Source organism: Nyctibius grandis, chromosome 10 (genome assembly GCF_013368605.1).
Source record: "Nyctibius grandis isolate bNycGra1 chromosome 10, bNycGra1.pri, whole genome shotgun sequence".
NCBI lineage: Eukaryota > Metazoa > Chordata > Aves > Nyctibiiformes > Nyctibiidae > Nyctibius > Nyctibius grandis.
In genome coordinates this window covers 25,044,329-25,071,309 of record NC_090667.1, presented here as the reverse complement: position 1 = coordinate 25,071,309, position 26,981 = coordinate 25,044,329, and the positions used below count along the sequence as shown (strand labels likewise).

At 73.1% G+C, this 26,981-nt stretch overlaps 7 protein-coding genes across 9 annotated transcripts; 2 read left to right on the top strand and 5 right to left on the bottom strand.

Moving 5' to 3' along the window:
* The first annotated feature begins 1,749 nt into the window (after positions 1-1,749).
* Positions 1,750-5,834, top strand: PRRT3 (proline rich transmembrane protein 3). Its single transcript, XM_068409682.1, is given in 7 exon segments — positions 1,750-1,792; positions 1,795-1,824; positions 1,827-1,987; positions 1,990-2,263; positions 2,266-3,405; positions 3,491-3,631; positions 4,090-5,834. Coding segments are annotated over 7 exon segments (3,534 nt in total).
* Positions 5,835-5,991: 157 nt separating this feature from the next.
* On the bottom strand, positions 5,992-9,443 carry CRELD1 (cysteine rich with EGF like domains 1). Its single transcript, XM_068408772.1, has 10 exons — positions 9,243-9,443; positions 8,719-8,801; positions 8,505-8,615; positions 8,339-8,430; positions 8,059-8,235; positions 7,835-7,930; positions 7,640-7,723; positions 7,414-7,509; positions 7,187-7,330; positions 5,992-7,075 (listed from the first exon to the last, which is right to left on the bottom strand). Exons 1-10 carry the CDS (start codon positions 9,441-9,443, stop codon positions 6,855-6,857), a joined length of 1,305 nt encoding a protein of 434 aa, XP_068264873.1. The 3' UTR covers positions 5,992-6,854.
* Positions 9,444-10,364: 921 nt separating this feature from the next.
* On the bottom strand, positions 10,365-14,413 carry IL17RC (interleukin 17 receptor C). Of its 2 annotated transcripts, none has more exons than XM_068408898.1 (17): positions 14,227-14,413; positions 14,131-14,152; positions 13,687-14,051; positions 13,386-13,497; positions 13,272-13,316; positions 12,986-13,125; positions 12,729-12,788; positions 12,514-12,568; positions 12,230-12,414; positions 12,099-12,149; positions 11,970-12,015; positions 11,745-11,860; positions 11,598-11,666; positions 11,471-11,528; positions 11,231-11,326; positions 11,113-11,151; positions 10,365-10,638 (listed from the first exon to the last, which is right to left on the bottom strand). In XM_068408898.1, the coding sequence occupies exons 1-17, from the start codon at positions 14,326-14,328 to the stop codon at positions 10,373-10,375; spliced, it is 1,827 nt and encodes a 608-aa protein (XP_068264999.1). In that variant the 5' UTR covers positions 14,329-14,413; the 3' UTR covers positions 10,365-10,372. The 2 variants fall into 2 exon arrangements, with proteins under 2 accessions (XP_068264999.1, XP_068264998.1); XM_068408897.1 differs by having other exon boundaries at positions 10,365-10,980; positions 14,227-14,411.
* Positions 14,414-14,741: 328 nt separating this feature from the next.
* On the bottom strand, positions 14,742-19,225 carry IL17RE (interleukin 17 receptor E). The gene is made up of 16 exons (XM_068409055.1): positions 19,108-19,225; positions 19,010-19,025; positions 18,362-18,517; positions 18,163-18,269; positions 17,966-18,089; positions 17,754-17,893; positions 17,599-17,667; positions 17,418-17,484; positions 17,149-17,336; positions 16,930-16,977; positions 16,779-16,824; positions 16,513-16,661; positions 16,371-16,439; positions 16,231-16,282; positions 16,053-16,154; positions 14,742-15,835 (listed from the first exon to the last, which is right to left on the bottom strand). The coding sequence occupies exons 1-16, from the start codon at positions 19,204-19,206 to the stop codon at positions 15,267-15,269; spliced, it is 2,001 nt and encodes a 666-aa protein (XP_068265156.1). The 5' UTR covers positions 19,207-19,225; the 3' UTR covers positions 14,742-15,266.
* A 110-nt stretch (positions 19,226-19,335) lies between these two features.
* JAGN1 (jagunal homolog 1) lies at positions 19,336-20,617 on the bottom strand. 2 transcript variants are annotated; one of them, XM_068409432.1, is made up of 3 exons: positions 20,495-20,617; positions 20,138-20,244; positions 19,336-20,033 (listed from the first exon to the last, which is right to left on the bottom strand). In XM_068409432.1, the coding sequence occupies exons 2-3, from the start codon at positions 20,224-20,226 to the stop codon at positions 19,571-19,573; spliced, it is 552 nt and encodes a 183-aa protein (XP_068265533.1). In that variant the 5' UTR covers positions 20,227-20,244; positions 20,495-20,617; the 3' UTR covers positions 19,336-19,570. The 2 variants fall into 2 exon arrangements, with proteins under 2 accessions (XP_068265533.1, XP_068265534.1); XM_068409433.1 differs by having other exon boundaries at positions 20,138-20,240.
* Positions 20,618-20,654: 37 nt separating this feature from the next.
* RPUSD3 (RNA pseudouridine synthase D3) lies at positions 20,655-22,527 on the top strand. The gene is made up of 9 exons (XM_068408341.1): positions 20,655-20,719; positions 21,052-21,119; positions 21,196-21,240; positions 21,339-21,435; positions 21,519-21,626; positions 21,696-21,780; positions 21,853-21,979; positions 22,057-22,196; positions 22,279-22,527. Exons 1-9 carry the CDS (start codon positions 20,655-20,657, stop codon positions 22,456-22,458), a joined length of 915 nt encoding a protein of 304 aa, XP_068264442.1. The 3' UTR covers positions 22,459-22,527.
* Positions 22,528-22,898: 371 nt separating this feature from the next.
* On the bottom strand, positions 22,899-26,969 carry TTLL3 (tubulin tyrosine ligase like 3). Its single transcript, XM_068408340.1, has 11 exons — positions 26,508-26,969; positions 26,316-26,434; positions 25,846-26,196; positions 25,570-25,698; positions 25,373-25,487; positions 25,151-25,258; positions 24,769-25,006; positions 24,545-24,693; positions 24,224-24,470; positions 23,710-24,145; positions 22,899-23,636 (listed from the first exon to the last, which is right to left on the bottom strand). The coding sequence occupies exons 1-11, from the start codon at positions 26,929-26,931 to the stop codon at positions 22,899-22,901; spliced, it is 3,054 nt and encodes a 1,017-aa protein (XP_068264441.1). The 5' UTR covers positions 26,932-26,969.
* Positions 26,970-26,981: the final 12 nt, after the last annotated feature.

Here is a 26,981-nt window from a genome sequence, read left to right as displayed (position 1 = left end):
AATTGGGGCGATTTTCTCCTAAACTGGAGTTTTGTCCTGCTGCCTTGGAGAAGAGCCCGGGAGAAGGGGAAGGACAGTGGCCAAAGAGTGGCCAGCAGGCACAGGGGTGTGAGAGCGCAGGTGGCATCCTCTGCCCGGCGTCCCTGGCTGCGCAGGCAGGCGGCCGCTGCGGCAGCACGAAGCGGGGCGCTCATCTTTTCATCTGCCAGTGAGTCACTTTTGGCAGAGGAGGAAACCGCTGACGGCACCGGGGACGTGGAGGTGGCTGCTGCACCCGTGCCTCATGCTCGAGGCGCCCCGATGACTGCGGTGTGTGGGGCACAGCCGGGTCCCTCCCCACGGCCCCACCTCAGCACCGCAGCCACCCTGTCCGCAGGGTGAGACTGACCGGCCACGGCACAGCCCGGTGCTGGCGGTGCCCAGCGTGGCGCAGGCTCGCCAGCCTCCCCCCGGAGCTCTGCCTCTGCCCGGCTCTCCCCCCACGTGGCCTCCCCAACACTAATCCCCAGATTAGCTGCCTGCCCTGCCTGCTTTGTGGGGGCCGGCGCGCCGGCATTGCCCAAATTCCCGGCCCGTGTGCTCAGCTGGCTGCCGCAGCCCCGCCGGCGGCACAGAGGGGTGGACCAGGGCCCAGAAATGCCCCGTGGGCCCGCAGTGAGCCCAGCCTGGGCATGACACCCTGGCGATGGAGAGGTGGCAGGGAGCTGGAGAGGGGCACTGTGTGCTGCTGCCGGCACAGCGCTGCCATGGGGACCTGAGGTGCCACATGTCCCTGCTGGTCTGGGCAAGAGGAGAGCGATGGCGGTGACAGGGGTTTGTCAAGGCTGCGGCAGCTCAGGTACGGCTGGAGGGAGCCGGGGTACGGGCAGGGAGCTGGGGTGCGGGCAGAGAGCCGGGGTGCGGGCAGGGAGCCGGGGAGTGGGCAGGGAGCCGGGGAGTGGGCAGGGAGCTGGGGAGCGGGCAGGGAGCTGGGGTGAGGGCAGGGAGCTGGGGAGCGGGCAGGGAGCCGGGGAGCGGGCAGGGAGCCGGGGTGCGGTGAAGGAGCCGGGGTGTGGGCGGGGAGCCGGGGTGTGGGCGGGGAGCCGGGGTGCAGTGGGGGAGCCGGGGTGCAGTGAGGGAGCCGGGGAGCGGGCAGGGAACCGGGGTGTGGGCAGGGAGCCGGGGAACGTTACCGTGTGGGGCAGAGCCCGGAGCCGGTGCGACTTCGTGGCAGCGCGGCCGTGCCGCCGCCGCCCAAGCCCTGGCAGGGGGCAGCTCTCCAGCGGGACAATTAGCTCATTAATTACCTGCACCTTGGCAGGGCCCCATGGCCCCGTGCGGCGGGCCCCGTGCCGGGCTGGCGGGAGGTGCGGGGCAGGCGCGGGGCCGGGGGGTGCCGGGCCACCCACCGACCCACCTTCCCGGGACCCTGCGGGTGTTCCAGTCCCACCGACCCCCCACGGGACCCGCCCTGCCCCGTCCCCGCACGGCAGCCCCGGCCCGGCCCAGCCCGGCCGCCCCCCGCTCCCGCCCGCGTGCCCGCGGCTCGGGGCGGCGCGTGACCGGCTGCCGCTGCCGCCCGCTCCGCCGCAGAGCCCGGCCCGCACCGGCACCAGCACCGGCAGGTCAGCGGGGGGGCTGGGGCCGGCACCGGGGCCTCCCGGGTGCGGCGGGCGGCGGGAGGGGGCTGGCCGCACCGCGGCCCGGGCACCGGGCACCGAGCCCCGAGCAGCGCGGCCGGCTCGGCGCGCTCCGGGCGGGATCCGCGGGATGCACCGGCCGCAACGGCCCCGCTCTGCTCCCGCACCGGCCGCGGCCCCACAGCGCAACCCCACCGGCTCCCGCACCCGCACCGCGGTTCCGGCCCCGTTCCGGGCCCGGCGGGGCTGAGCCGCGTGTGCGGCGGCGGCGGCGGCGGCGGCGGGGAGCGCCGGGCCGAGCATCCCCGGGATGCAGGCGGGGACGCGGCAAGGTGAAGGGTGCGCGCCGGAGAGGGGCCGCCGGCAGCGGGGACCCCGTGGGGGGCACCAGGGAGGGGACGGACACCGGGGATGCTTGGGATAGGGACCACTACACCAAGTCCCACTGGCACCGGGGACACCGGGATGGAGACCGCCAGCACCGGGGACGCTGGGAAGGGGAAAGCTGGGAATGGGGCCACTGGCAGCAGGGACACCGGGGCTGGGGACAGCAGGAATAGGGCCAGCTGGGACCAGGGGACAGCCAGGAACTGCCGCAGACAGGGACAGCTGGGAACAGGGCCCAGGGCCAGCCCAGCCGGTGGCATGATGCCCACGGGGCAGCCGCGGGGGTCCCGGCTCACTGAGCCCCCCATCCCCGCAGGGCACAGGGCTGGCTGGGCACTCACCATGGCTGCAGCGCGGCTCGTCACCTGGGGGCTGCTCCTGGCTGCTGGGACCCCGGCCAGGGCCCGGGGGAAGCTGCCAGCGGGGCTGTCCCCAGGTGGGACCCTTCAGAGGGGCAGGGACCCCCTGTACGGCCCTGCCTGGGAGGCGTCGGGGGAGTCGAGCGGCACCGGGGCCCCCGGGAGAGAGCACAGGGCGGGCGGCAGCCCTGTGCGCTGGTCCCCACCACTGCAGGTGGGAGATGCCACCGGGGCTTCCCAGGGGACGGAGACCACGGTGGCAGGCGCTGGGACTGGGGCCTGGCAGGACGGCGGTGATGCCCTGGCCGTGGCGGAGGAGCCCATCGTCACCTGGCGAGGCCACGAGGCCGAAGGCCAGGACAGCGCCCGAGGGGGAACCTGGCTGCCCCACAGCTTTGCGCTGGGGACACTGGGCCCCGAGGTGCCCACAGACACGGAGGCAGGCTCCCCAGGGCCGCCCTGGGCAGGGCAGAGTGCCACCGGGCCAGCCAGCACCCCTGGCCCTCGTCCGACCGTGTCCACCATCGCCCTGACCCCCATGCCGGCAGCGGGAACGGGGACAGCAGACGCCCACGCAGTAGGACTGTCAGTGGCAGGGGGACCCACGGCAGCCCCGGGTGTCCCTCAGGGCGCACAGCTTACTCTGGCCAGCAGCCAGCCGGTCCCGCTGGGCACGGTCCCTGTCCCCCACCCCACAGGCACGGGGCCACCCCAGGGTCCCCACACCAGCCTCAGCTCCATGTGGCCAGTGGGCAGACAGGGGGACCCGGCGGGGCCCCCCAGCCCCTCCCCAGCTCTGCCCAGCTCCACCATCCTGGGGCTGGCTGAGCCCTGGACCCGGGTGTTCCCGGCCCACCAGCGCAGCACCCGGAGGGCTCCGCACAGCCACGCCACTGCCAGCCCCGGGGATGCGGCCCCTCGCACGGATGCCAGGCCAACGGGGCAGCAGGGACCCCAGCACACCACGGGGGCTGCCCTCAGCACCAGCCCTGTGCCGCTGCCTGCCTCCAGCACAGCCCCTCCGGGCACCCCCAGCACAGGTAGGAGCCAGCACAGTGTGGGGGACCCCTCCATGGGGACCAAACCCCCATGGGTGCCAGTGCCTGGCTCTGCCCTCTCTCACAGGGCTGCTGCCTGAGGAGGACGTCGGCTCCCCACAGCGGGTCCGGGGCGCCGTGGGCCCTGTGAGTACCCCGAACACCACCGAGGCTGCCCCACGGCTGACGGCGCATCCTGCAACGGGGACACCTGGGACCAGGCGCTCAGGTGATGCAGGGCTGTGATGGAGCCCATCCAGTCGGTCCCTGGTGGGGATGCTGTGGGAGCCCATCCCCGGGGTGTCAGGGCTGGCAGGGGGGGATGGCAGCTATCTTCGGCCACCCAGCTGGGACGCGGTGACACCTTCAATCAGGATTGTGCCCGGCGACGGCCCTAATCTTCTAAGATTAGTGCTGAGTGCCCGGGGGATGGGGGGGGGGGGGGCGGCACGGATCAGGGATGTGACAGGGTCCGTGCCACCCCCTGCACCGCGGGTCCTGCCGGAGACCCCCAGGAGGTACCAGTGGGCACAGCCCTGGCTGACACCAGGCACCCCCCCGCAGTGCCGGTGTGCTGTGCCCGATGTGTCCCGGCCATGGGGCGCAGGTGGGGCCGGGTGTCACCAAGCTGTGTGCGTGGGATCCCCCACACTCCCCACTGACTGTCCCCCTCCTTCATGCCCGCAGACACCCTGGGGACGCAGCCCCCCACCCATGGCACTGCAGCCCCCTCGGCCACGTGGCGGCAGGCACGGGTGACACCGCAGCCAGCCACCCGGCATCCATCCACGCTGCAGCCCAGCCGCCCCCCGGCACTGGGGGCCAACGGGACAGGGCTGCACTGGGCCGAGCTGCGGCGCTGGCTGGGCTTCGCCTGGGAGACCCACATCTATGGGGCGGCCGCCATCTTCCTGCTGCTGGCGCTGGGCTGCCTGGCTGGGTTGGCGGGGGCGGCCGCCCTGCGTCCTCCGCACCTGCCCCACGTTTTAGGGGCCCATGGGCTGCTGTTGGCCGCCTGCCTGCTGCGGGCCACCTTTCTGCTGCTGGACCCCTTTGGGGCGCGGGGCCGCCTGCCCCCCCGGGCCCTGCTGCTGCTCAGCACGGCCCCGTTCCCCGTCCTGCTCTGCGCCTTCGCCCTCCTGCTCCAGCGGCTCCAGCGCCTGGCCCAGCTCCGGCTGCTGCCGGCCCGGCTCCGGGGGCTGCCAGCGCTGGGGGCTGCCGCCGCCCTGCAGAGCGCGGTGCTGGGGGCCGCCGACCTGCTCCCGCCACGGCTGGGTCCCGCCGCCGCGCTGGGGCTGCAGGCGCTGGGCTGTGGGGCCGGGACCCTGCTGCTGCTGGGGGGGCTCTGGGGGTGCTGGCGGGTGCTGCGGGCCCCCCGGGAGGGACCAGGGGGCGGCGGGGGTCCGGGGCCGCGGCGGGGGGCCCGGGCGCTGCTGGCGGCGGCAGTGGCGGGGCTGCCGGTCTGCGGGCTGCAGCTCTACAGCGCCCTGTGGCTGCGGGGGGTCCTGGGCACCCCCGGGCGCTTCTCCCGGTCCGGCTGGGCGGCACAGCTCTGGCTGCGGGTCGGCGAGCTGGGCACGGCCCTGGCGCTGCTGGCGGCTGCCGCTGAGCCACTGTGCTGCCGGTGCCGCCGCCGGAGCCCCGCCGGCCACTCGTGCTGGGCCAAGGCACTGCGGTACTTCTGCTCCGGCCGCAAAGCCGAGGCACCCGAGTACCCCAACAACTGCTACGACTGGGCCGGCAGCGGCACCGGCAGCACTGGCACGGAGCGAGGACCCGCCAGCGACATCTCCAAGAGCCTCATCCGCAACCCGGCGGAGCAGGTGCCCCTGCGGGCGCTCAAGGACAGCAACGAGGCCTGGGCGGCCGCCGCCGCCACCGCCGCGGTGCCAGGGCTCAGCCCCAAGTGCCCCAACGCGGTGGCTGCCCGCTCCTGCGCCGCCTTCGAGCAGGGCTCGTCGCCCTCACTGGGGGAGCTGGCCTTCCGCCCGCCGTCCCCCATCGACCTGCGCCGCAGCATCGACCAGGCGCTCTGCCGCCGGCACCTCCTGTGCGACAGCCTCTTCGGCCGCCCCCGCCGCGGCTCCGGCACCTCCCTGGCCCCCGCCGAGACCCCCGGCCCGGGTCGCATGGCACGCTGCAGCTCGCTGACGGAGCTGCCCGGCCCCCGGCAGCCCCCCGGCACTGTCACCATCACTGTCACCGCCTCGGCCAGCTCGCTGGAGAGCAGCTCGCTGAAGATCAGCTGGAACCCCTGGCGCCACGGGCTGTCCTCGCCCGACAGCCTGCCCCTGGACGAGGCACCCAGCCGAGCCCCCCTCCTGGTGCCCGCCGTGCCCCCTGGCTGGGAGCGGGAGGGCCCCCGCGCCTTCCCGGCCCTCGGCAGGGCGGCGGACGCCCGCAGCCTCTCCAGCGACACCATCGAGCTCTGAGCCGGGGAGACGTGGGGCCAGGCAGAGACTGGGGGAGTGCAGGGGGACGAGCCCAGCGTGCGGGTCCGGGGGCCTCATCCTGCACCCCTGCAGGGCCGGGAAGGAGCGGGGAGCTGAGCTGGGCCAGCTCGATTTGTGCCAAACCAGAGAAATAAAGTGGATGTTGGGAGCAGGTGGCCCTGATGGCGTGCGGAGGCAGTGGTGGGCAGCAGCATCCCCGGCTCCCTGCCCCGAGCAGCCAAGCTGGGTGTGCAGAGCTTTATTTCCTGAGATACGGACACACGGACAGACGGGCACACCCGGACGGACAAACCACAGACAAATGCAACAGCCACGCTCATGCATCTGGCAGGGTCCCCTCGCCGGCACAGCGTCCCCTGGCCCCCTACCCCGCGGGAGCCCCTGGACCCCCAGCCTGGGAGGGGAAGAGATGGGCTCTGCCCAGGGATGCAGGGAGGATGGGAGAGGAGCAGGGTGGCAGCTGTCCCAGCCCCACGGCGCAGGGCAGAGGGGGGACCCAGCCCCCCACAGCCCCCCAGGGAACGGTCTCACAGGGTGGGGGACACAAGGTCCCACGGGGCCGGCAGCCCCCAGCCCAAGGGACATTCGCTGGGCAGGCAACCGGGCCGAGCTCTGCCAGCATCACTGCCCCGGCACCTGGCGATGCCAGAGAACCCCCCGACCTGCCCCCACACCCCCCCACCCGCCATGGTGCCAGGCCTCTCCTCCAGCACATGCGGGGCCGGGGCAGCATGCTGTGCCCCTCGCCCAGCGCCGTACCGTTGGGCATCACCGCGCCGGACAGGGGGGCTGTGTGGGGGCTGTGTGGGAGCCCCCAGGGACCAGGACCCCCGGCTTGTTCTGCAGGGGGAAGGTGAGACCCTGCACTAACGGGGCTGGGGGACGCATGCAGGGCACAGCACCGCGCGCAGGATCCGGCCTCGGCAGCCAGCCCCTGGGTGACAGGGGGGGGTGGGTACCCTGCACCTCAAGCTGAACCTGTGCCTGGCAGCCCCAGAGCTATCTGCCCTTCATGAAGCCATCGAGGACGCGGTCACTGCGGTCGGAGAGCCAGTAGCCGGCCATGGCAGCCACAGCGCCGATGAAGATGGCAGTGAAGACCATGTCACCCTTGGCAGCCAGCGTGGCGAGGGCACAGATCATCACACCAAAGAACATCTGCTGTAGCACCACCACCTCGTCCTCCGTCACGTCATCGAAGAAGCCCTTTTCTGGGGCGTCTGCAAGGGCAGCGCTCGTGGGTGGGCATGGCCGGGCGGGCAGAGCCCCCCCCTGCCCCCACACCCCTGCCCACAGCCCGTGCACGCCCCCGCCACCACATCAGGCCGTACCGGGGGGCTTGTCCTCCACGCAGTGCCCGTCCCGCCGGACGTGGCCGTGGGCGCAGACGCAGCGGTAGCTGCCCTCCGTGTTCTCACACACCTCCTGCGCCCCCGTGCACACCGGCTCCTCGGCGCTGGCACACTCATCCACGTCTGTGGGGACAGGCAGGGCTCGGGCAGGGCTCGGGCAGCAGGGAGGGGACACAGCCACCCCCCAGCCCACAGGAGCCACTCACCCAGGCACTTGGCTCCGTCCCGCCAGTAGCCCTTGTTGCATTTCTTGCAGCGAGCTGGCCCGGCGCCCATGCAGCCGATGCAGGCTGTGGAGCAGTCTGCCACGGGGAGAGGAGCCGGGGTCACCATCGGAGCCCCTTCCCAGCCCAGCCAGCAGCCTGGGAAGGGGGGGCGGCCCCGAGCAGGGGGGAGCCACCCACACAGAAGCGCCCCCCACCTCCGCCTGACCTCGGCACTCGTAGGAGCCCTCTGTGTTGACGCAGAACTGGTTGGCTCGGCAGTGTGCCATCTCCGTGCCGCACTCGTCAATATCTGGGGGAGAAGGGAGGCGAGACGGCCCCGCTGAGCCCCAGCTCCTGGGTCGCAGCCCCGCTGTGGCCCCGAGCTCGCCTGCTGTCCCCCCACCCCCCCCGCGGCCCTCACCGATGCAGCGGTGCTCGTGCAGCACCCAGCCCCTCTTGCAGCGAAGGCAGCTGGAGTCCTCCGGCCCTGTGCAGCGCCCGCACGCCCGGTAGCACTCTGCAGGCAGCGGAGAGCGGGCATGGGCGCAGGCAGGGGGCAGCTGCCGGCACCCAGTGCCAAGGCAGCACCAGGGCAGACCCCCAGCCACACAGCCCCCCTCCCCACCATGCCAGACCCCTACCTACCGGCACACACCAGCTGGCTCTTGTTCCGCGAGGCCTCATAGTAGCCGTCACCGCACTCGGCGCAGAAGGGGCCGCCGTAGCCCGGGCTGCAGACGCACAGGCCGGTGCCGCGGCGCGTGCCGTCGCCGTCACATCGCCCGTTGCCGCTGCAGGGCTGCCGGGGCCCACCGGCGCAGGCTGTGCAGGGAGAGACCAGCCGGCTGGCAGCCTGGGCGGGGGGTGGCATGGCAGGGGGCTCCTCCAGCCCCACCAGCACAGCGCTCACACCACAGCTACTCACGCCGGCAGTCGGGGCCGTAGGTGCCGGGCGGGCAGCAGAGTGCCAGCCTGTCCATGCACAGCCATTGGAAGAAGTCGGGGTGCTGCTGCCGCCTGGGGAGGGGGGGACACGGTGCTCAGCCCCCTGCCATCCCCCTGTCCCCCCGCGTCCCCGTCCCCAGACTCACTCGTGGAACCACCACCGCTCCACGTGCTCCTCGCTCTGCTCCAGCAGCTGGTGGCAGGTGAAGTCCGAGGGGGCGCAGACACCCTCCAGCACCTCCAGCAGACGGGTCTCGCTGCGGGGACGGGGGGGGGGTCAGTGCGGGGGTGTGTCCCCCAGGAGCAGCTGAGCCCCCCCCCTCCCCCCCCAGACCTCCCCCCTGCCTGGGGGGCACCCACCTGTGCTGATACTTGGCCAGCTTCTCCTCCTCCCAGGCCGTGTTGCCCCCGCCGAAGCCCTCGTGCTCTGTCCGCTCCAGGCCCTGGGCATGTGGGGGGGCGGCGCAGCCATGGGACCCCCCCATGATCCCCCGCCCCTGTAGGATCACCCCTAGGGACCTGCCACCCTCTCCCCTCCCCAGAGCCCCACCGCTGTGCCCCCGGGGACCCCTCCCCTCCCTAGGAATGCTGTGGGCAGTGCCCCCCACCTCACCTGTGTCCCCCCAGGCCCCCTCCTCGCCCCCCCCAGCCCGTGCTCCCCGAGCCTCTGGCCCCATCACCCCCCCAGGACCCGCTTTGTCCCTGCTCGCCTGTCACCCCCCCCAGACCGCATCACCCTGTGCCGGGCCACCATGTCCCCCACGCCTGTCACCCGTGGCCCCCCCCACGCCACTACCCCCCCCGCACTCAGCTCCCCCCGCAGCAGGGACTGTGTCACCCCACACCCTCCCAGGCCCCATCACCCCCTGTCCCCCCCCCCGCACCCTGCTGAAGCTCTCGGCCAGGCCGCGGCAGGCTCGGCAGGGCTCGGCCCCCTCCCCGTCGCGGTCCCGGTCCGGATCGGCGCGGGCGGGGCCCAGCAGGACCCCCCCGAGGAGCGCGGCCCCCAGCAGAGCCCCCCCCAGCGCGGCCCCCCCCCGCCGGGCCGGCAGCTCCGCGGCCGCCGGGCGCCGCCGCGGCCCCATCCTCCGCCCCGCCCGCACCACGTGGGCCGCCCCCGCTGACTCAGCGCCCGCCGCCTCCGCCAATGGCAGCGCTCCCGCCGCCGCCCGCCCCCCCGCTCCCAGCCAATCCGCGCCGCCCGCCGGGCCCCGCCACCCCGCGCGTTAAAGGGGCCGCGGCCAAGGGCACCCGGTGCGGGGGCGGGCGGAGCGCGGATGGGCCGTGGCCGGGGATTCCCGGAACGCACCGGCCCCGCTCCCGCCCGGCCCGGGAGAGCCCCTCACCCCCCGGCTCGCCTGGGCCGGTTCCCATCACCCTCCCCAGCCAAACCAGTCCAGGTCACCTTCCCTCTCCACCCAAACTGGTCCAGCTCCCTCTCATCCCCCCGGGTTTGCCCAGTTTCCCCTCATCCTCCCTGAACTGGTCCAGTTCCCCCTCATCCCCACCCCAAACTGTCCCAGTTCCCCCTCACCCCCCCGCCCCCGAACCGATCCAGTTCCCCCTCATCCCCCCAAACTGGTCCAATTCCCCCTCATACCCCTGAACTGGCCCGGTTCCCCATCACCTCACCTGAACTGGCCCAGTACCCCTCATCCTCCCCGAACTGGTCCAGTTCCCCCTCATCCCCCTCCAAACTGTTCCAGTTCCCCCTCACCCCCACCCCAAACTGGCTCAGCTTCCCCTTCACCCCATCAAACTGGTCCAATTCCCCCTTGTACCCCTGAACTGGCCCAGTTCCCCATCACCCCACCTGAACTGGTCCAGTTTCCCACCCACCCTCCAACCCAACCAGCCCAGTTCCCCTTCACCCCCCAACCAGACCAGACCCCCTTCCTGCCCCCCAAACCCCCTCCTTACCCCCCATCACCCCTCACCAATCCATCCCAGTCCCCACTCCCCCCCCCACACCACAGGGACTGGACTCATCCTTGGCAAAGGCACCGTCACCGCTTTATTCCCCCACCGCCCGCCGCAGCCCCTCGGCCACCGCCGCCACGTACGGCTCCGGCCACCGGCCCCACCACCGACCCCGTCCCGCCAGCGCCCGCAAGAAACCCCATGTCTCGCTGGGCAGCGCGAAGGCAGGGGCTGCCCGCAGCACTGGCGGCACCGCTGGCACCAAGGCCTCGAGCCGGGCCACCACGTAACACCCGTTGCCTGCTGCCAGCGCTGGCACAGCACAGGACAGAGCCGCTGCGAACGCCTCGCAGGGTGCTGCTGTGGGGACATCATCGGGGCCGGGGCCGTGCCGGGGGCCGGGGATGCTTTCAGCGTCCCCGGCCCCCGGCACAACCCCGGCCCCAGTGTCCCACTGGCGTGTGGCAGCCACAGCCGCCGGAGAGAGGAGGAGGATGATGGTGTCACCATCACGCAGCGCCCGCCGGTGCTGGGCGTGAAGCCAGGGCAGCGGCCCCCATGCTGCAACCCCGCTGCCACCTCCCGGTGCCACCGCCACCGCCAGCCCCAGCGGGCGCAGAGCTGCCATCAAGGCACACGCCGCCCGCTCTGCCACCGGCTCCGCCGCGTGCACCAGCAGCGCCCGCCGGCCTCGCAGTGGGCCTGGGGGGTATCGTCAGTGCCTGAACCCACCCTGGGAACCCCTGTGCCCATCCTGTGGGGCAGTCATGGTGGGAAGCGAGCAGGGACATCCCTGCGCCCCCTCCCAAGACCCCAGGCTTGCCCCACACTCACCCTCGGAGCCATAGCCAGCCCTCAGGGACTTCATCCAGCCTGCAGGGAGGAGAGGCAGTGAGGTGGGGTCCTGGGGGGGTCCCGGGCTGGGCACAGACCCCAGATGGGCACTGCTCACCTTTCACATCCTCCTTCTTCAGCAGGAGCAGGAGCAGGAGGCAGGTGGCCCCCAGCAGCACCCCCATCCACGCCAGCACCCAGCGGGCACGCAGGTCTGCGGGCAGGGGTGAGCATCCACCGAGGGCACCCGGCACCCACCGATGGTCCCCGGCGCCTGCCCGGTGGCTCCACGGGGTGGGTGCCCTCCCTCAGCCCCACACTGGCACCCCTCTCCCCCGGCACAGCCGGGAACACTCACACTTGTGCAGGGGACAGGCCCAGAGCGTGACGCTGGTGCCGTTTTCAGGGTGCCAGATCTGTGGGCACAGGGACATGTCACACGCTGCTGGGTCCTCACCTGCTGCCCACCGGCTGCCTGCACTCACCTGCCTGCACTGCCCTGACGCCACGTCCCGCCGCAGCTCCTGCTCCAGCAGCCCGGGGTGCCCGGCTCCCTGCAACAGCGGCAGGGGCTGAGCCGGCTGTGCCGCCGGTGCCGCTGCTGCCGGGACGCGGGGGTCCCTGCCCCTTACCGTGCTGGCGAAGCTGGCGAGGGGCGTGCAGGTGCCCCGCTCCAGGGCACACAGCGAGGCGTTCCCCCCTCTGTGCTCCAGCAGCAGGAGGTCATCGGGGTGGCCAGGCAGCGCTCCTGGGGGTGTGCCAGGGGGCTGTGGGGGTGGCAAGGGGAGGCCAGGGGGGACCCACCCCCCAGCCAGACCCCCGGGCTGCCCCTGCCCTCCCACCCCAGCAGTACTCACGGTCCCGCAGGCACTGGGTCAGCCGGACCTGCCCGCCGCTCCACACCTGCCCCAGAGAGCGGGTTAGCAGCGCCTGGGGCTGCCTGTGGGGCAGCCGTGGGGCAGCTGTGGGGCAGAAGAGTGTCCTACCTGCACACAGAGGTTGGGATGCAGCCGCAGTCCCCCAAACTCCTGGGGTCCCTGTGGGTGGAAGGGATGTTCCATCAGTGCCACCTGCACTCTCCTCCCATGCCCCCGGCGCCCCACGGAGCCCCACTCACCTGCCCCACAGCGGGCTGCTGCAGGCCGGGCAGGGCTTGGCAGGGCCCGGCGGGTGCCGGCTGCCAGCATGGCACCAGCTGGGCCGGGAGGTCGCAAGGGGCTGAGAGGGAGCAGGTCAGCGCCTGCCCCGTGGCGTGCAGCACCAGCCGGCTGCGTGCCCACAGCCGCTCCCAGGCCTTGGCATCTGCGGCAGCACCAGGAGAGGGGTGTCAGCCCGAGGGGTGTCCCCTTGGGTCCCCCTGTGTCCCGGCCCCCCCCAGCCCCAGCCCCACAGCACGGGTACCATGGGTGAAGGGGCACAGGGTGGCCCGTGGCGGGTCCTGAGTCTCCGGCCAGACCTGTGGGGGGAAGAGAGAAGAGAAAAGGATTTGGGGTGTCCATGCTGTGACAATGACCCAGCTGGCCCCTTCAGGATGCCCGAGGGGGCACACGGTACCCAGAGCCCCCCTGCTTTGGTGGCAGCCCTGCCACCGCCGTGTTGCCTGGCCAGGCGCCCACCTGCAGGCAGAGGCAGGGCAGGACCTCGTCGGCCAGCAGGCTGTAGTTCATGGGGCTGCTCTGCCACCGGCAACCAGACGTGGGTCACCCCGTGGCAAATCGCCCCCCGGTGGGGTCACCCAGCCCAGGGGGTCCCGCTCCCGGGGGACCTGCTCCCAGCACCCTGCCTGTAACACAGACATGGCTTCCCGGGGGCGGGGGGGGAGCGGCCGAAGCCCAGCCAGGGTTGGGGGGTCAGGGAGGGGGTTCATACTCACCGTGGTCACCGCGCGCCCCGGCCCGCCAGCACCGTGGCTCTGGTTGTGGTAGAGCCGGAGGGTGTAGCTGTGCTCCGCTGCGGCCCCCTGCACCTCCACGACCACCTCCTTTGGCCCCGAGGAGATCTGCAGCCTGGGCACTGCACCGGAGGCAGCTCAGGGCACCTGGCACCATCCGCCCAGCACCACGGCACAGGGCACAGCATCCCAGGGATCACCCTCTCCCCCAGCATTCACCACCCAGCTCTCCCCAGCGGACGTGCGCCAAGGGGACGCCAGCACCTACCTTGGCACTGGGGGACGGCAGCCTGTGCTGCGGGCCACGAGCAGTCTGTGGAGACAGGAGGTCAGTGGGCAGGGGGGTACGGGGACGCCGCAGCGGGGCACGCCGGGGGCTCACCTGGCACCCGCTGCCACTGGCTCAGCCTCCGGCGGCTGCGTGAGTTGGTGTACGCCGTGACGTGGAGCTCGGAGCCCAGCGGCGCCTCGAAGCACCGGAAGGTCACCCAGCCCTGGGCAGGAAAACCACCACCGCGCTGCGGCGAGGCACCGGCACCGCCGGCACCCACCCCACCCAGGGCACAGGGAACAGGACCACCGCGCCATGCAGATGCGCTGGTGCCAGCACCTGCATCCCCATGCACCGCGGTGCCGGGGGTCTGCCGGTGTCGGGGACACCCCAGCGCCGCGCAACTACGTACCAGGGGTCGGCCAGGCAGCGCGGGGACCAGGGGTGCCCGGACCTCCACAGCCACACAGCGGGAGGAGGCATAGGTGTGCCCGGAGAGCAGCAGCAGCCCGGTGACGCTGGGCTGGGACGAGGTGGCCCTGTCCACCGGTGACCACCATCCCCCCTCACCGCTGTCCTCCGCCCCGGGGGTGCCCGTGGGCGCGGGGTGGTGGGGCTCGCCAGTGCCCGGCGGCAGGGCCAGGCGCAGGCGTGCTGCCAGGCAGGGCGAGCAGGCCGTGGGCCCCGTGCAGCGCAGCGCCGGCTCCAGCCGCAGCCGAGCCAGGGCCAGCCCGAGGCCGGGCCCCGACGGCTCCGTCCCGCACAGCACGTCGCTGTCTGGGGGGAGACGGACGGCGGCCGTGGGTGCGGGGTCCCACGCCCCGGGTGGGCCGCGGGCCGTGGCGGTGGCACTTACCCAGGAGGCGGCAGGCGAGGCCCTGCGGACGGCGGGGGTCAGGCGGGGGGCGGTGCGGGGTGCCCGGCCGCCCGCGTCCCGGCCACGCCGACCCACCTGGGTGCAGGCCAGGGTGTCGCGGGGCGGCCCGCGCCCGCCCGCCGCCCCCAGCACCACCAGCACCGGCACCAGCACCGGCAGCCCCCGCAGTGCCCGCATGGCGGGGCCGGGGCCGCGGGGTGCCCCGGCCCCACGCCGCCCGCTCCCGACGGCCCCGCTCCAGGCTCCCCGGGCCCCGCCGCCGCCGCCGCCGCCCGCTCCCGCTTCCTGCTCCGATCCCGGACACCCGGGTCCTAGCGCGGCCCCGGCGACCGCCCCGGGGTGGGGCCTCCCCGCTCCCGCACCGACCCACGGCCGGGCCCGTCGCCCCGGCCCCGCCGGGAGGGCTCGGGGCCCCGCGGGGACCAGGGCAGCCCCGGGGAGCCGGCGGCGGCTGCGGGACGCGGTGCGGGCGTACCGGGACGGGCTGGGGCGTCCCCGCACCGCCCCCCCGTGCTGTAGGGGGGCACCGGGCGGCCCCCACTCCCCCGGGGCCACCGGCCGGGCCCCGGCTCAGCACACGGACGGCGGGGCAGGGTGAAACGGAGCCTTTATTGCTTCCACCCCGAGCAGGTCCCGCTGACAGCGCGGGAGCCGGGACGGGCTGTGCCCAGCACCCGGCCCCCCGTGCCCGGGCAGGGCAGGGACCCCCCCACACCGCCCGGCTCCTTCCAGCGCCACCACGGCCCCTCGCCCGGCTCTGGCGTCCCAAGGGGCCTCCGTGGCGTCCCGGCTCTCCTCCGGAGCAGGTCCCTGTGTGGAAATAAAGCTGCCCCTGCCCGGGACAGCACCACCACTCCCAGCTCCAGGGACCCCGCCAGACACTTGCCCCCATGGCATGTCCCATAGCCAGTGCCAGCCCTGCTTGGTCTACCACGGTACCCACAGCCCCTGCCCGGGGCAACCATGGGCACCCTGCAGGCACCCCTCCTGTCGCCGCGGTCAGCACACTCAGCTGAGCCCCACACCTCCGCAACAGGGCCCCCTGCCCTCACCAGGGGCTGCACCCAGCCCCGCCGGCCCCGTAGCAATGCCCAGCTCAGCCTCGGCACAAGCCCTCAGGTGCCAGCGGCTGCCCTCACCTCCAGCAGCCGGTGCAGGAGCCCCTCTGCCCTGCCCCGGCAGCGGCGGGGGGTCGGGGGGCTGCCCCGCAGGGCACCCAGCAGCCCGGGCAGCTGCCGGGGCAGGCGGTAGGTGGGCAGGGGCCGGAGTGGCCGGGGGACATCGCGGGGGCTGCAGAGCCGGCTGAAATAGGCCAGCACCCAGCCACCGCCATGGCCCACCGCCCCCAGCTCCCCGTGCAGGCAGGCCATGGCCGCCCCGAAGATGTCGTGGGCATCGCCGGGGGTCCCATCGGCCACCCCTACCCGCCACCGGCGGAAGAGCCGGGTGCTGCCCCGGCTCCAGAGGAGGAGGACAGTGCCACGCTGGCGGCCCACGCGGCCCCGCTGGGCGTAGAGCCAGGGCAGGACCCCCACCCGCCCCACGCCGCCCGCTTCCCACAGGTCCAGGCGCACGTCGCAGCCCAGCCCCGCGCGCAGCCGCTCGGCCAGGGCGCACACCAGCCCCAGGTGCTCCTCCGAGTCCGGCGAGTACAGCAGCAGCACGGGGCGCCCGCCCGGGGCACCTGCGGGATGGAAGGGACAGCGGTGACAGCCCTGCCCTGAGCCCCCCTGGCATCCCTTGGGGACAGCCCAGCATCCCCCAAGGGCATCCAACCATCCACCATACCGCCCCAGGACTCTCTGCAGCCCAGGGAACCGGCACCCCCTGGCAGCCCAGCCTCAGAGCCACCGTGGCCACTGCCCCCCCCCCACCCCGCAGCTCCCCAGGGTGCCCCTCACCGTCGGCCGGCCTCCAGGTGCTGCGGCAGTTGAGGAGCAGCACGGTCACAACCAGCCCCAGCGCCAGCGCCAGCCCCAGCAGCCCAAAGTGCCTGTGGGAGACTGGGAGAGGGGCAGTGAGGGGAGGTGTCTGCCCACCCCTGCCACCCCCCACCATCCCCCCGGGACCCCCACTCACCATCGGGGCAGAGCAGCTGCTTCCGAGCAAAGCGCACGTCCGAGCGCCACACCTGGGGAAGGGGCTGGGTGAGGGGGGGGGGCCAGGTTGGGGTCCCTCCCGCGGTGCAGGTGCTGGCACTGGCGTGGGGGTCACCTTACCAGTACGCAGCTGCCCAGGACCTGCACTGGCAGCAGCAGCGCCAGCTCCCCCGGGGCTGAGCCCTCCGGCTGCAAAGCACAAAGGGCTGGGTCAGCGCAGGTGGGTCCCCCCCATGTCCCCCCCCAGCCCTGCGCCCCTCACCTGTGTGACGGTGTAGAGGGGGGCCTTGGGCTCACACTGCCCACCCCGGCGCTGGCAGAGGGCTGCGCTGAAGGCCGCGGGGATGCCGGAGGTGAGGCGCAGGCGCAGCTGCAGCCCCCGGACACTCACTGAGACGTTCCAGGCGGTCTCTGAGGCCACCAGAGAGAGAGGGGGGGCTCACGTGGTGCCCGAGAGGATGAGGGGTGCAAGGGACCCCCGGGCAGGGCTGTGCTCAGCCCAGGGGTGCCCCCCGCCCCGGGGCTCACCTGACCGGTGTGGACACTCCACGTGGCTGCTGTTCCCATAGGAGAACTGGGGGGGAACGGGGGTCAGCGGAGGGGCTGGGTGAGCTGCCATCGCCCTCCACTGCCCCCCAGCCCCTTCCCAGGCGGTGCCCACCTGCCCGTGGGGGCTTACCCGGAAGCAGAGCTGGGGGTGCACATCCACCTTGTCCAGTGTGTACGCCTGGAATGGGCAGAGAACGCGTCACCATCCCCGACCCACACAGCCCACGGGCACACCAGTGTCTGCTGCCCTCAGGGGACTCTGGGGTCTGGTGGGTGCTCCGGCCAGGGGCACAGCCCTGCACCCCTCCAGGCTGGTGCCTCGTGGGACCCCAAGACCAGGACCCTTCACCTGCTCCTCCTCACTGGCCGTGGAGTTGGGGATGCCATGGCAGGGTGCAGTCTCGGCCGCCACCTCCCTCCAGCACAGGGTGGCCTGTGGGCGCAGGGGGCAGCTGGCGCTCAGCACCATCGCCATCTGGTCCTTGCTGCTGGCGCTGTAGTCATGGAAGCGCACCGAGGACCACAGCTCAGGGCCATCTGCGGGGCAGCGTGTCAGCGGGCTGGGGACATGGCTGGGGGGGCCCCGGGGACCCGGCTTCCCTCCCTGCGGGCACTCACAGGCGGCTGGCTGGTCACGGAAGGGGCAGCGCTTGCTGCGCGGGCTGTCATGGTGGGGGTAGGAGGCCTGGGGGAGGAGAGCGAGGTGGTCAGGGCAGGATGTGCCCCACCAGCCCCGCCTCGTTGCTCGGGCAGACAGGCAGGGTGAGGGGCTCGGCAGCTGCCGGGGAGGGTGACGCACCTCGATGCACAGGCAGGGCACCAGGAACTCGTACGGCAGCGAGACGTGGTGGCCGCCCAGCACCAGCACCTGCGGGCACAGGGGTAGTGTCAGCTGGCGGGAAGTGCGGCCCCCAGCCCGGCATGGGGGCGGCGGGGGGTGGCCAGTGCTGTTACCTGGCGGTGGAAGGGCCGGGGCAGCTCCTCGCACTCCAGGGCCAGCTGGTGGCACAGCCGCACCATCAGGGCAGGGCCCTCGGGCACCCACACCTCGATGACCCGAGCCTCGGGGACCCAGGCGTGGGTGAAGACGGGCCCTGCGGAGCAGGTGGGTGTCAGCCGGTGCCGGTGTCCCCCCGGGACACCCCCCGGGTCCCTCCCATCCTCACCGGGCAGCTCGATGGCAACCAGGCGGCTGCGGCTGAGGGCCAAGCCTCGGTCGGGGATGGTGCGGAGGGTGACGAGGACCTGCTGCCCGCTCTCGGCCGGGAAGCAGTCGAACTGCACCTGCCACTGCAGGGAGCGCGGGGTCAGCGGGGCACCCACGGCTCCGGTGTCCGTCCCCCACGGTCCACCCTGGACTCACCGGCGAGCTGCCCGGCGCCCGGTGCCGCCGCCACACCTGCAGCCAGCCGGCCCGGTTGGAGCCCAGCTCCAGGAAGTTGAGCTGCAGCCCACGGACACCACCGAGCTCTGTGGGAAACCAGCGTGGGCTGCTGACACGGGTGGGAGGACGAGCCCCATCCCCACCGGGGGGTGCCCGGCCCCACCGCCCCTGCCCGTACCTGCGGCGGGGAGGGCCAGGCGCACCCGCAGGCAGGGCTGGCACGGCTGCCGGGGCAGGCACAGCCGGGCCCGGCCCAGCGCCAGGGCGGGCGGCGGCAGCGGGGGCCCGGGCCGGGCCGGCCGGCGGCACCGGGGGCGGCTCAGCGAGCTGTCGGCTGGCGGGGGGAGAGCAGAAAGGGGCGGCGGTGCGCTGGGGTCCCGCCGACCGTCCGCACTGGGAGCCCCGGGGACCGGCAGTCCCGGGCGGGGGGAGCCCCGCGGACCACGAGCCCCGGGAGTCCTCGGAAGGGAAGAGCCCCGGGGACCGGGAGTCCCGGGCGGGGGGAGCTCTGCACACCGGGAGCCCCGGGGACACGGAGTCCTCGGAAGGGGGGAGCCGTGGGAGGGGAGGAGCCCCAGGGACCGGGGAGCCCCGGGGACAGGGAGTCCTCAGAACTGGAGAGCCCCGGGAAGGGGGGAGCCCCGGGGACCGGGGAGCCCTGCACACCAGGAGCCCCGGGGACCGGGAGTCCTCGGAAGGGGGAGCCCCGGGAAGGGGGAGCCCCACGCAGGAAGGAGCCCCCCCGCCCTCCAGGACGCGGTAGCCGCGGGCGGGGGGAGCCCCGCACTCGCAGCCCTGCCCCGATCCCGGCCCCGCCGCTACTCACCGGTGGCCCAGCACTCCTGCAAGCAAAGACACGGGGGTGAGCGCGGCGCCGCCCGCCCCCCGCCTCCCCCCGTCGCACCCCCCCGCCCCGGCGCTCACGAAGTTTGCGGAGACCCGGAGGCGGGTGACGGCGGCCCCGGTCCCGGCCAGCAGCAGCAGCAACGCGGCGGCAGCGACGAGCAGCACCGGGCGCCCCATGGCCGAGCCGCCGCCGTTCCCCGCCCCGCCCCGGCCCCGCCGCATTCCTCCGCCGGCACATGCGGCCCCGTCGCGCCCCCCCCCCCCCCGCGCTGCCAGGCGGCGCTTCCTGCGGCGCAGACACGCGTGGGAGCGCGAAGGGTGCTTTATTTCCACAGAGCAACACGCAGAGGAAGGAAGGGGGGCGGCAGGGACCCTTCACGGCCCGGGAGCCGCTCCCCCTGCACACAAGCACAGAGCCGTGGCGTGGCTCAGACACGCACGTTTGGTCCCCGTGGACCCCCACCCACCGGAGCTGCGCCTGCGCCGCCCCACGGGGCCTGGCTGCAAAGCTCCAGCCCTCCCAGAGCCCACTCGTCCCCGCTCATTTCTTCTTCTTCTCCTGCGTGCTGGTGAACCAGGAGTCCAGCAGCTTCTTGCTGTAGTAGAGCTGCCAGCCGTGCACCTGGGCGGCCACCACCACCACCAGGTACATGACAGAGACAGCGGAGAAGCCGAAGATGAAGCGGTAAGCTTTGCCGTGCCGGTAGAGCTGCTGCGCCATGGGGAACATCTCCATGGCCCCGTAGATGAGAGGAGCCATGGAGAAAAGGCCAGTGCTGATCATGGAGAGCACCAGGTAGCTGATGTTGTTGCGGGGGAAGGAGAGGAGGCCGAGGAGGGAGGGCAGGATGCTGAGCAGGTAGGGGTACTGCCACTGGTAGGGCATGGCCACCTGGTCATGGGGCAGCAGCTTGAGGTGCCCCACGCACATCTGGGCCAGCAGCAGCAGCCAGATGCCCACGTGTGTGTAGATCAGCTTCTTGATCTCCGACTTGAGAGCCACGCTGAGGAGAGAGCACTGGGCTGTCGGGGCCTGCCGGGGGGACGCGGCACCCCGCCTCTGAGCCCCGGGGAGGCGGCCGGGTCCCCGCGGCGGCGGGACACCTACCTCATCTGGTAGTGCGAGGCCACGCGCTCCCGGTGCTGGAAGTCGCTGCCGTCGGTGCCGGCGGCGCGGGGACCCCCGCGGGAAGCCATAGCACCGGCACAAGCTGCCTGCGGAGGCACAGCGTGAGGCGGCCACGGGGCCGTAGCCCCCCGCGCCCCAGGCGCAGCACCGGCCCCCGCCCGCAGCCGCAGGCTCCAGCCCCCCGGGGACCCCCCCGAGCCTCCCTCCCTCCCCCAGTGACAGGCCCCGTGACAGCCCCGGGACCCCCTTCCCGTGGCCGCGCTGCCCCCGCCCGGCCCCCCCGGGACAGCCCCGGGGCACCCCCGCAGGTGACGCCCCCGGCCCGCCGCGCCCCACCTGCCAGCGGGACGCTCTGCCCGCGCTTCCGCCTGTCTATGGCCGCGGCCGCCGGCTCTGAGGGACCGGGCGGCCGCTCTGCGCGCCCGGAGGCTCGGCTCTATGGCCGCGGCGGGGGTGCGCTCCCCCGGCCCCGCCTCCGCGCAGGCGCAGTGCCGTCATGGCGGGCGGGGGCGCAGCTGCGCGCGGGCTGGCGCGCGTGGGGGCGCGGGGCCACGCGCGGGGGTGCGTGTTCGTGGGGGCGCGGGAGCGCGCACGCGTGTGCACGTGGGGTGCCCACCCGTGGGCGCGGGGAAGTGTGGGGGTACATGGGGGTGGGTGCGGAGAGGTTATGGGGTGCGTAGGGAGTGGGGACACGCGTCGGCGTGCGCATGCGGGAGCACCGAGGGGCTGGGGGCGCAGGGACACGCGTGGGATGCGGGACAGTGGGAGTGTGGGATCAGATCTGGGGGCACGCGTGGGACTGCGGGGACATGCAGGGTGGGTGGGTGGGAGTGGGCGGTCCCACCGCCACGGGAGTGTCCCACTCGTGTCCCCCGCCCACTCCATCCCCGCAGGTGGGGGCGGCCGCTGGGTCCCGAGGAGACACTGGGGCTGCTGGAGGCCTCCGTGGTGCACCGGGAAGGTACCGGGGCGGTGGGTAGGGGCGTGGGGGGGGGCAGAGTGGGGAGGGGCCACATCCTGACCTGTCCCCTCGGCAGGAGCCCTGCTGGCGCTGAGCAAGCCCCCCGGCCTGCCCGTCCTGGGTGAGTGCGGGGCGGGGCGCGGGGGGTCCGTCACGGGGCGGGGGGGGGTGTGTCTGGCTGGGGGGGGCCCAGTGGGTGCTGACCCCCCCCCTCCCCAGGGCACCCCGGGGAGCTGAGCCTGGCGGCGCTGCTGCCGGCGCTGAGACGGCGCCTGGGCCTCCCCGCAGAGCTCCACGTGGTGAAGGCTCCCGCCAGGTACGGCTGGGGGGTGTCGGGGTGCTGGGGGAGGTCAGGGGGTGGCAGCCCCCCGCAGGGCTCAGAGCTGCTGCACCCCCCAGGGAGTGCTCCGGCCTCGTCCTCCTCTCCAGCTGTCACCGCGCCACCGAGCAGCTCCAGCGGTTCTTTGCTGATGCCCGCCGGAGCGGCCAGTACCCCACCACGTACCGGTGAGTCCCTGGCACCCCACGGTGCCAGCATGGGGGCACCCACCGCCTCCTCACCCCCTTTCCCCGCAGCGCCGTCACTGTAGGGGTCCCAGCGGAGGCGGAGGGTGAGATCCGCACCGGGCTGCGCTGGCAGCGTCAGGGTGACACCGCCGTGGTAAGGGGGTGCCGGGGGCCTGGGGGTGCGGGGAGGGTGTCCCGGGGAGTGCTGAGGGCTGTGCCACCACAGGTGGTGCCGGTGTCGGCCCCCGGGCGCCGCAGCCTGGCCAGGAAGGAGGTGAAGAGCACCCTGACGCGGTACCGGGTGCTGGGCGCCGCAGGGGGTTGCGCCCTGCTCCAGCTCCAGCCCAGGACAGGTGAGTGACCCTCCACACCCCCCCTGTGCCCCCCACTGCCGGTGTGGTCCCACCACCCCCCTGCCGTGCCTCCCCAGCCTTCCCAGAGCAGCTCCCGGTGCACCTGACGCTGCTGCTGTGCCCGGCCCTGGGCGACCACCAGCACTCCCCCCGCGTGGGCAGGGTGCTGGGGGTGCCCTTCCTCCTGCCCCCCGAGGCCGCCCCGGCCCGCACACAGGTACGTGGGCAGGGTGGGTGCTGGGGTGGGGGGGCTCAGCACGGCCCCTGTGACCCTGCTGAGCTGCCCCCCGTCATTGCAGGAGCTGCACGAGGAGCTGCTGTCCCGGCTGGGGCTCTCCCCGCAGCAGCTCCGCCGCCTCCCGCTCCACCTTCACCTGCAGCAGCTGGCGCTGCCCCAGGGCCCGCTCACGGCCCCCCCGCCACCCCCCTTCCTGCGCACCCTGCAGCGCCTGGGGCTGCCCGGGCACCAGGAGCCCTAGCACCCGTGGAGGGACCCCCGCCTCAACCCTCTCCCCTCTGACTCCCCATTAAATCCCCGCCTGCCACCAGGGTGGCTCCGTGCCTGTTCCATTTCTTGGCACACAGGGGATACGTCCTCCCCCTGTCCCCACGGCATTGTGGGGGGCACTAGCCCCGCCCAGTTCAGTAGAGCCGGTGACAACAGCCCTGCCGCTGCCCCTGTGCCGGACCTGGTTCCCAGTGCTGGGGCGCAGCGGTGTCATCACCATGGCTCTGGCACACCCGACCGCAACAGGCAGGAGTGGAGTCGTCTTTTCCTGCCCCGCCCCCCGCCCCCGTCCCCCGTCCCCGGCTGAGGAGGTGCCACGGTGGCCCCTGTTCCTGCCTGCAGCCCTGTCCCGGTTCAGCCCCGGCCGTGCCCGCACCCTCCCGCACACAGAGGGACACACCAGGCTCCCTGTCACAGACGTGTTTTACAGCCCCTGAGCGGGGTGGGCTGGGTGCCCCCACCCGGAAATGGGGTCCAGCTGGGGTGGGGGGGAGCTGGATGCCACCGCGTTGCTCCGGCTGGGACAGGCAGGGTGCTGGCCCTCCCTGGGTGTCCTTCAGTGTCACAGCTCTTCTGTGTCCCCCTGGGAGCCACCGCATGCCTGCTCCCCGCAGCGGGGCCGGGCTGCCCCGGGCAGGGCCGTAGGGTCCGGGCGCTGGGTGCCAGCGCAGGTAGGCGCAGCGCCTCAACAGGAGGGAAGGAGGGGGACCGGCCCATGGGTCCCCAGGGGCTGCCAGCCGGTGCTCCCCGGGGTGGCAGGGTGGAGATCCTGGCCGGGGGATGGACACGGAGCTGGGGCAGAGCTGCCTGGGGCTGCCCATGCAGGCGGCCGAGCTGCAGCAGCCCCCGGCCCAGCACCCCGGGGGGTGCGGTGGTGCCCGGGGGGTGCGGTGGTGCCCGGGGGGTAGAGGCGGCGGGGCCGCGACAGCTCCGTCGCCCCAGAGGAGCCAGCCTCCCCCGCGGTGCTCCCAGCTGGGGGACCTTGGTGGCTCTGCCCCACGGGCCAGGGGGCGCAGGGGGCTGGGGGGTGCTGGGCGGAGGGGGGGGGAGCTGGCGGTGGGAATGATGCTGTGCCGGCCGGCGCTTCCGCAGGGAGCGGCCTTCCACCATCAGCTTCAGCCCCGTGTACAGCGGCGTGGGCACGACGGCCTGCGGGAGGACATGGAGGGGAGTGGGGGCTCGGGGTGCCCAGGGGGTGCCAGCCCCACAGCCCCCAGCCCACCTCCTTGTAGATGAGCTCGAAGGCGCCGGTGGGGCAGGTGGGGTCGTCCCTACGGTCGATGACCACCCGCAGCACATCCCGCTGGACGCTGGCGCAGAGCCGGCTGGTCACTGCTGAGGAGGGGGCCATGGTGGGGCTGACGTTGATCTCCAGCAGCCAGGGTTGGCAATCCTCCCCGAAGACAAAGTCAGCCCCGTAGAGCTCGAAGCTGCTCTTGCGGGACACCACCAGGTCCTGGGCGCTGCGCAGGGCGCCCAGCACCGCCGCCTTCATGCCGGGCACCATCACCTGGTGCCAGGCTTCTGCCCGCCCCACCTGCGCCAGGTACGCCTGGAGCTGCCGGCAGGACCAGATCCGGTCGAGGGGCAGCCGGGGGTGCCAGCCCTGTGCCAGCGGGTACCGCTTCTGGATGGAGACATTGCAGAGGTGCCGGGCGCTGGGGTGGGGAGAGCAGGGCCGGGTCAGCGGGGTGCCAGGGTGCAGGATGTGGGGTGCCGGGGCGGGGGACACTCACGGGTCCAGGTGGCGCAGGGAGAAAGGCTGGGAGCAGAAGCGCAGGTAGCTGTCGCGGTAAAACCAGACGGTCAGCGGGTTCCAGTTGGTCACCAGGATCCATTGCCGGATGTCGAATTTGGTACCGAAGACGAGCAGCAGCCGCTCCACGTACTTCTGCACCACCCACTCACCCGGCCGCACCGAGGGTGCCATGCAGCGCTGTGCCAGCTGCAGCACCTCCTCCAGCTGCGTCGTGCAGACGATGCCTGGGGGACGCAGCGAGGGTGGGACCCCCTCCTTGGCGGGGAGCCCGTGTCCCCCCGCTTCCCCCTAGCCTTACCCCTGCCGCGGGATTTGGCGCCGGGCTTGAGGATCCAGACGTTGCGGTCGCCCTCCACGGCGAGCTGGGGCAGGCGCCCCGCCAGGCCCCGCAGCAGGGCCCGGCACCGCTCCTGCTGCGCCCCGCTCAGCGCCAGCCCAGCACCCTCACTGTGGGGGGAGACGTGGGGGGCTCAGCGCCAGCTCTGCCGAGGCGTGTGTCCCCCCCTCCTGCTCTGCACTCACTGCACCACGCGGTAGTAGTCCCGTAGGAAGCGGTCCCAGTCGGTGCCTGTCATGCGGGGGAATGGGGGGTCCCCGTCGATGTCCTCGTGCCCCAGGCTGCCCAGGTGCTGCCCACAGACCTGCAGGGCCTGCTCCACCAGCTGGGGGGGCAGGAGGGGCCCTGGCCCCACTGTGGATGGCATGGGGTGAGGGACATGGTTCCCTGTGGGACGAGTGGCTTTGGGTGCACGGGGGTGGGCTGGGGGGACAGAGCACCCATAAGGTGGGCTGGCAGGAGGGAGTGGGGGGTCCCAAGCCACAGCGCCGAGCAGAGGCTCAGCCGCCAGACATGTCCCTGACCCCAAACTCCTCCCCAACCCCCAGCCCAGCTCCCCACACTCACCTGGCCCCTTGCCGGATTTCAGGGGCTGCTCCGTCCCCGCTGGTGTGTCCCCTGCCCTCTCCAGGGCCACCTTGAGCAGGCTGCGAGCTGCTGTCAGGCGGAAATCCTCTGCAAAAGAGGCATCGTCCCTGCCCGGCCCCACGCAGGACACGGGCGGACTGGGAGCACGGCGGAGCAGGAGGGCGATGGCCCCCCATGGGGTCGCACGGGCCCCGAGCTCACCGATGAAGGCTTGCCGCTCGTCCACAGCCCCCAGCCGGTAGCACCGGGGGAAGAAGGTGTCGGGGTCAGCTTGGTGGACCCAGGGCAGGTTTCGCAGGTTGAGGCACAGCCCCTCCTGTTTAGAGAAGGGTGGCAGTCCCCAACTGACCCCCTCCACCTGTGTTGTGTCCCCCCCCCCGGGGGCTCCAGGCTCCCACCTTGGTGGCGAAGGCGCCCGCCTGGGCGTAGTGGTTCACCACCTGGTCTTGCCGCAGCATCTGGCAGTCGATGGCACCAAGGTGGTTGGTCCAGATGAAGTACGGCACCTGGTCCTGCACCAGGTGGGACTGCAGGGGGGAACGGGGGGCCGGGGTGAGGCTTGGACTCCTCATCCCACCCTCGTCCCCTGCCCCAGGCTGTGCCCTGCACCTGGGGGTTCCGGGGAAGGGGGCTGGGGGCTGCGGCAGAGCTCAGCCATGGCTCTCTCGGCTAACCATGAAGTTATGGATGCCATCGGGGTCCTCATCCCTTTGTTCTTCCTCCTTCTCTTCCTCCTCCTCCTCCTCAGGTGGCCACGGGGAGCGTGGGTGCTCTGGGGTCCCCAGGGAAGGCTGTGCCCCGCAGCATGCCGACCCTGGCTGGGTGTCCAGCACTGCCTCCCCCTGCTCAGCACCCTCCCCTCCCTCTTCCTCCTCCTCTTCCTCCCACAGCTGCATCTCCAGGCTGTCATGACGCTGCACTGGTTGTCTGCCTGCCCTGGGGAGCTTCTTCTCCACCCAGCCCCGTGCCCGCAGCAGGCTGCGCATGACGGGGTAGGGGCCCTGCACCACAAAGATCTTCTTCTCCTGGGGAGGGACGCAAGGGCTCAGCCTGCCCCAGCCCTGGTCCCTCCGGCTCAGCTCCCACCCCGAGCCATGAATGCACGTGTGCGGCATGTTGGGGGGTGTGAAGACAGGCCCCTCACCTTGATGGCCCTCTCCACGTGCAGCCTGGCCCTTCTGAGCTGCTCACGGTCGAGCAAGGGGCGGTGGCCGCTGCGGCGGTGGCGGCTGTGGTGGCCGGCGGTGGCAGGTGCTGCCTGCCCTGTCAGGACAGCCCCAGCTGACCCCACGTCCCCACCTCACGTGGCAGGCAGGGAGGGGGGGAAGGCGCCTACCTGCCTGCCTCTGCCTGACCAAGCCAGGGGTCCCTGACACAGGGTGCACCGACTGGTCGAGCCTCATGCCGGTGCCCTGTGTCCTCCTAGAGACGACCTGCTCCCCTCCTGCTCCGGCTGCGGCCCCCCCAGCCACACGCTGCCCCTGGCTGGGGATCTGTGTGCCCACGGTGCTGCTCTCCCTGTGGCACTGTCCCACGGCGGCCTGAGAGCGAGGGGAACTGGGGGAGGCTCTGCCTCCCCCAGGCACCAAGCGGGTCCCCTGTCCCCTTGCCCTGCTGGGGACAGAGGTGGGGGGGTCCGGCACAGGATGCAGTCCCCCAACGCCAGCACCATTGTGATGGCAGAGCCCGGGGCCCAGCCGCCACACTGGCTCCACCACCCTGAAGTGGGAGGGACAAACACCAGACCCCCAGTGCCACATTTGCAGGCCCCCCCTCTGCCCACACCCCCCTGCCTACAGCCCCCTCCTGG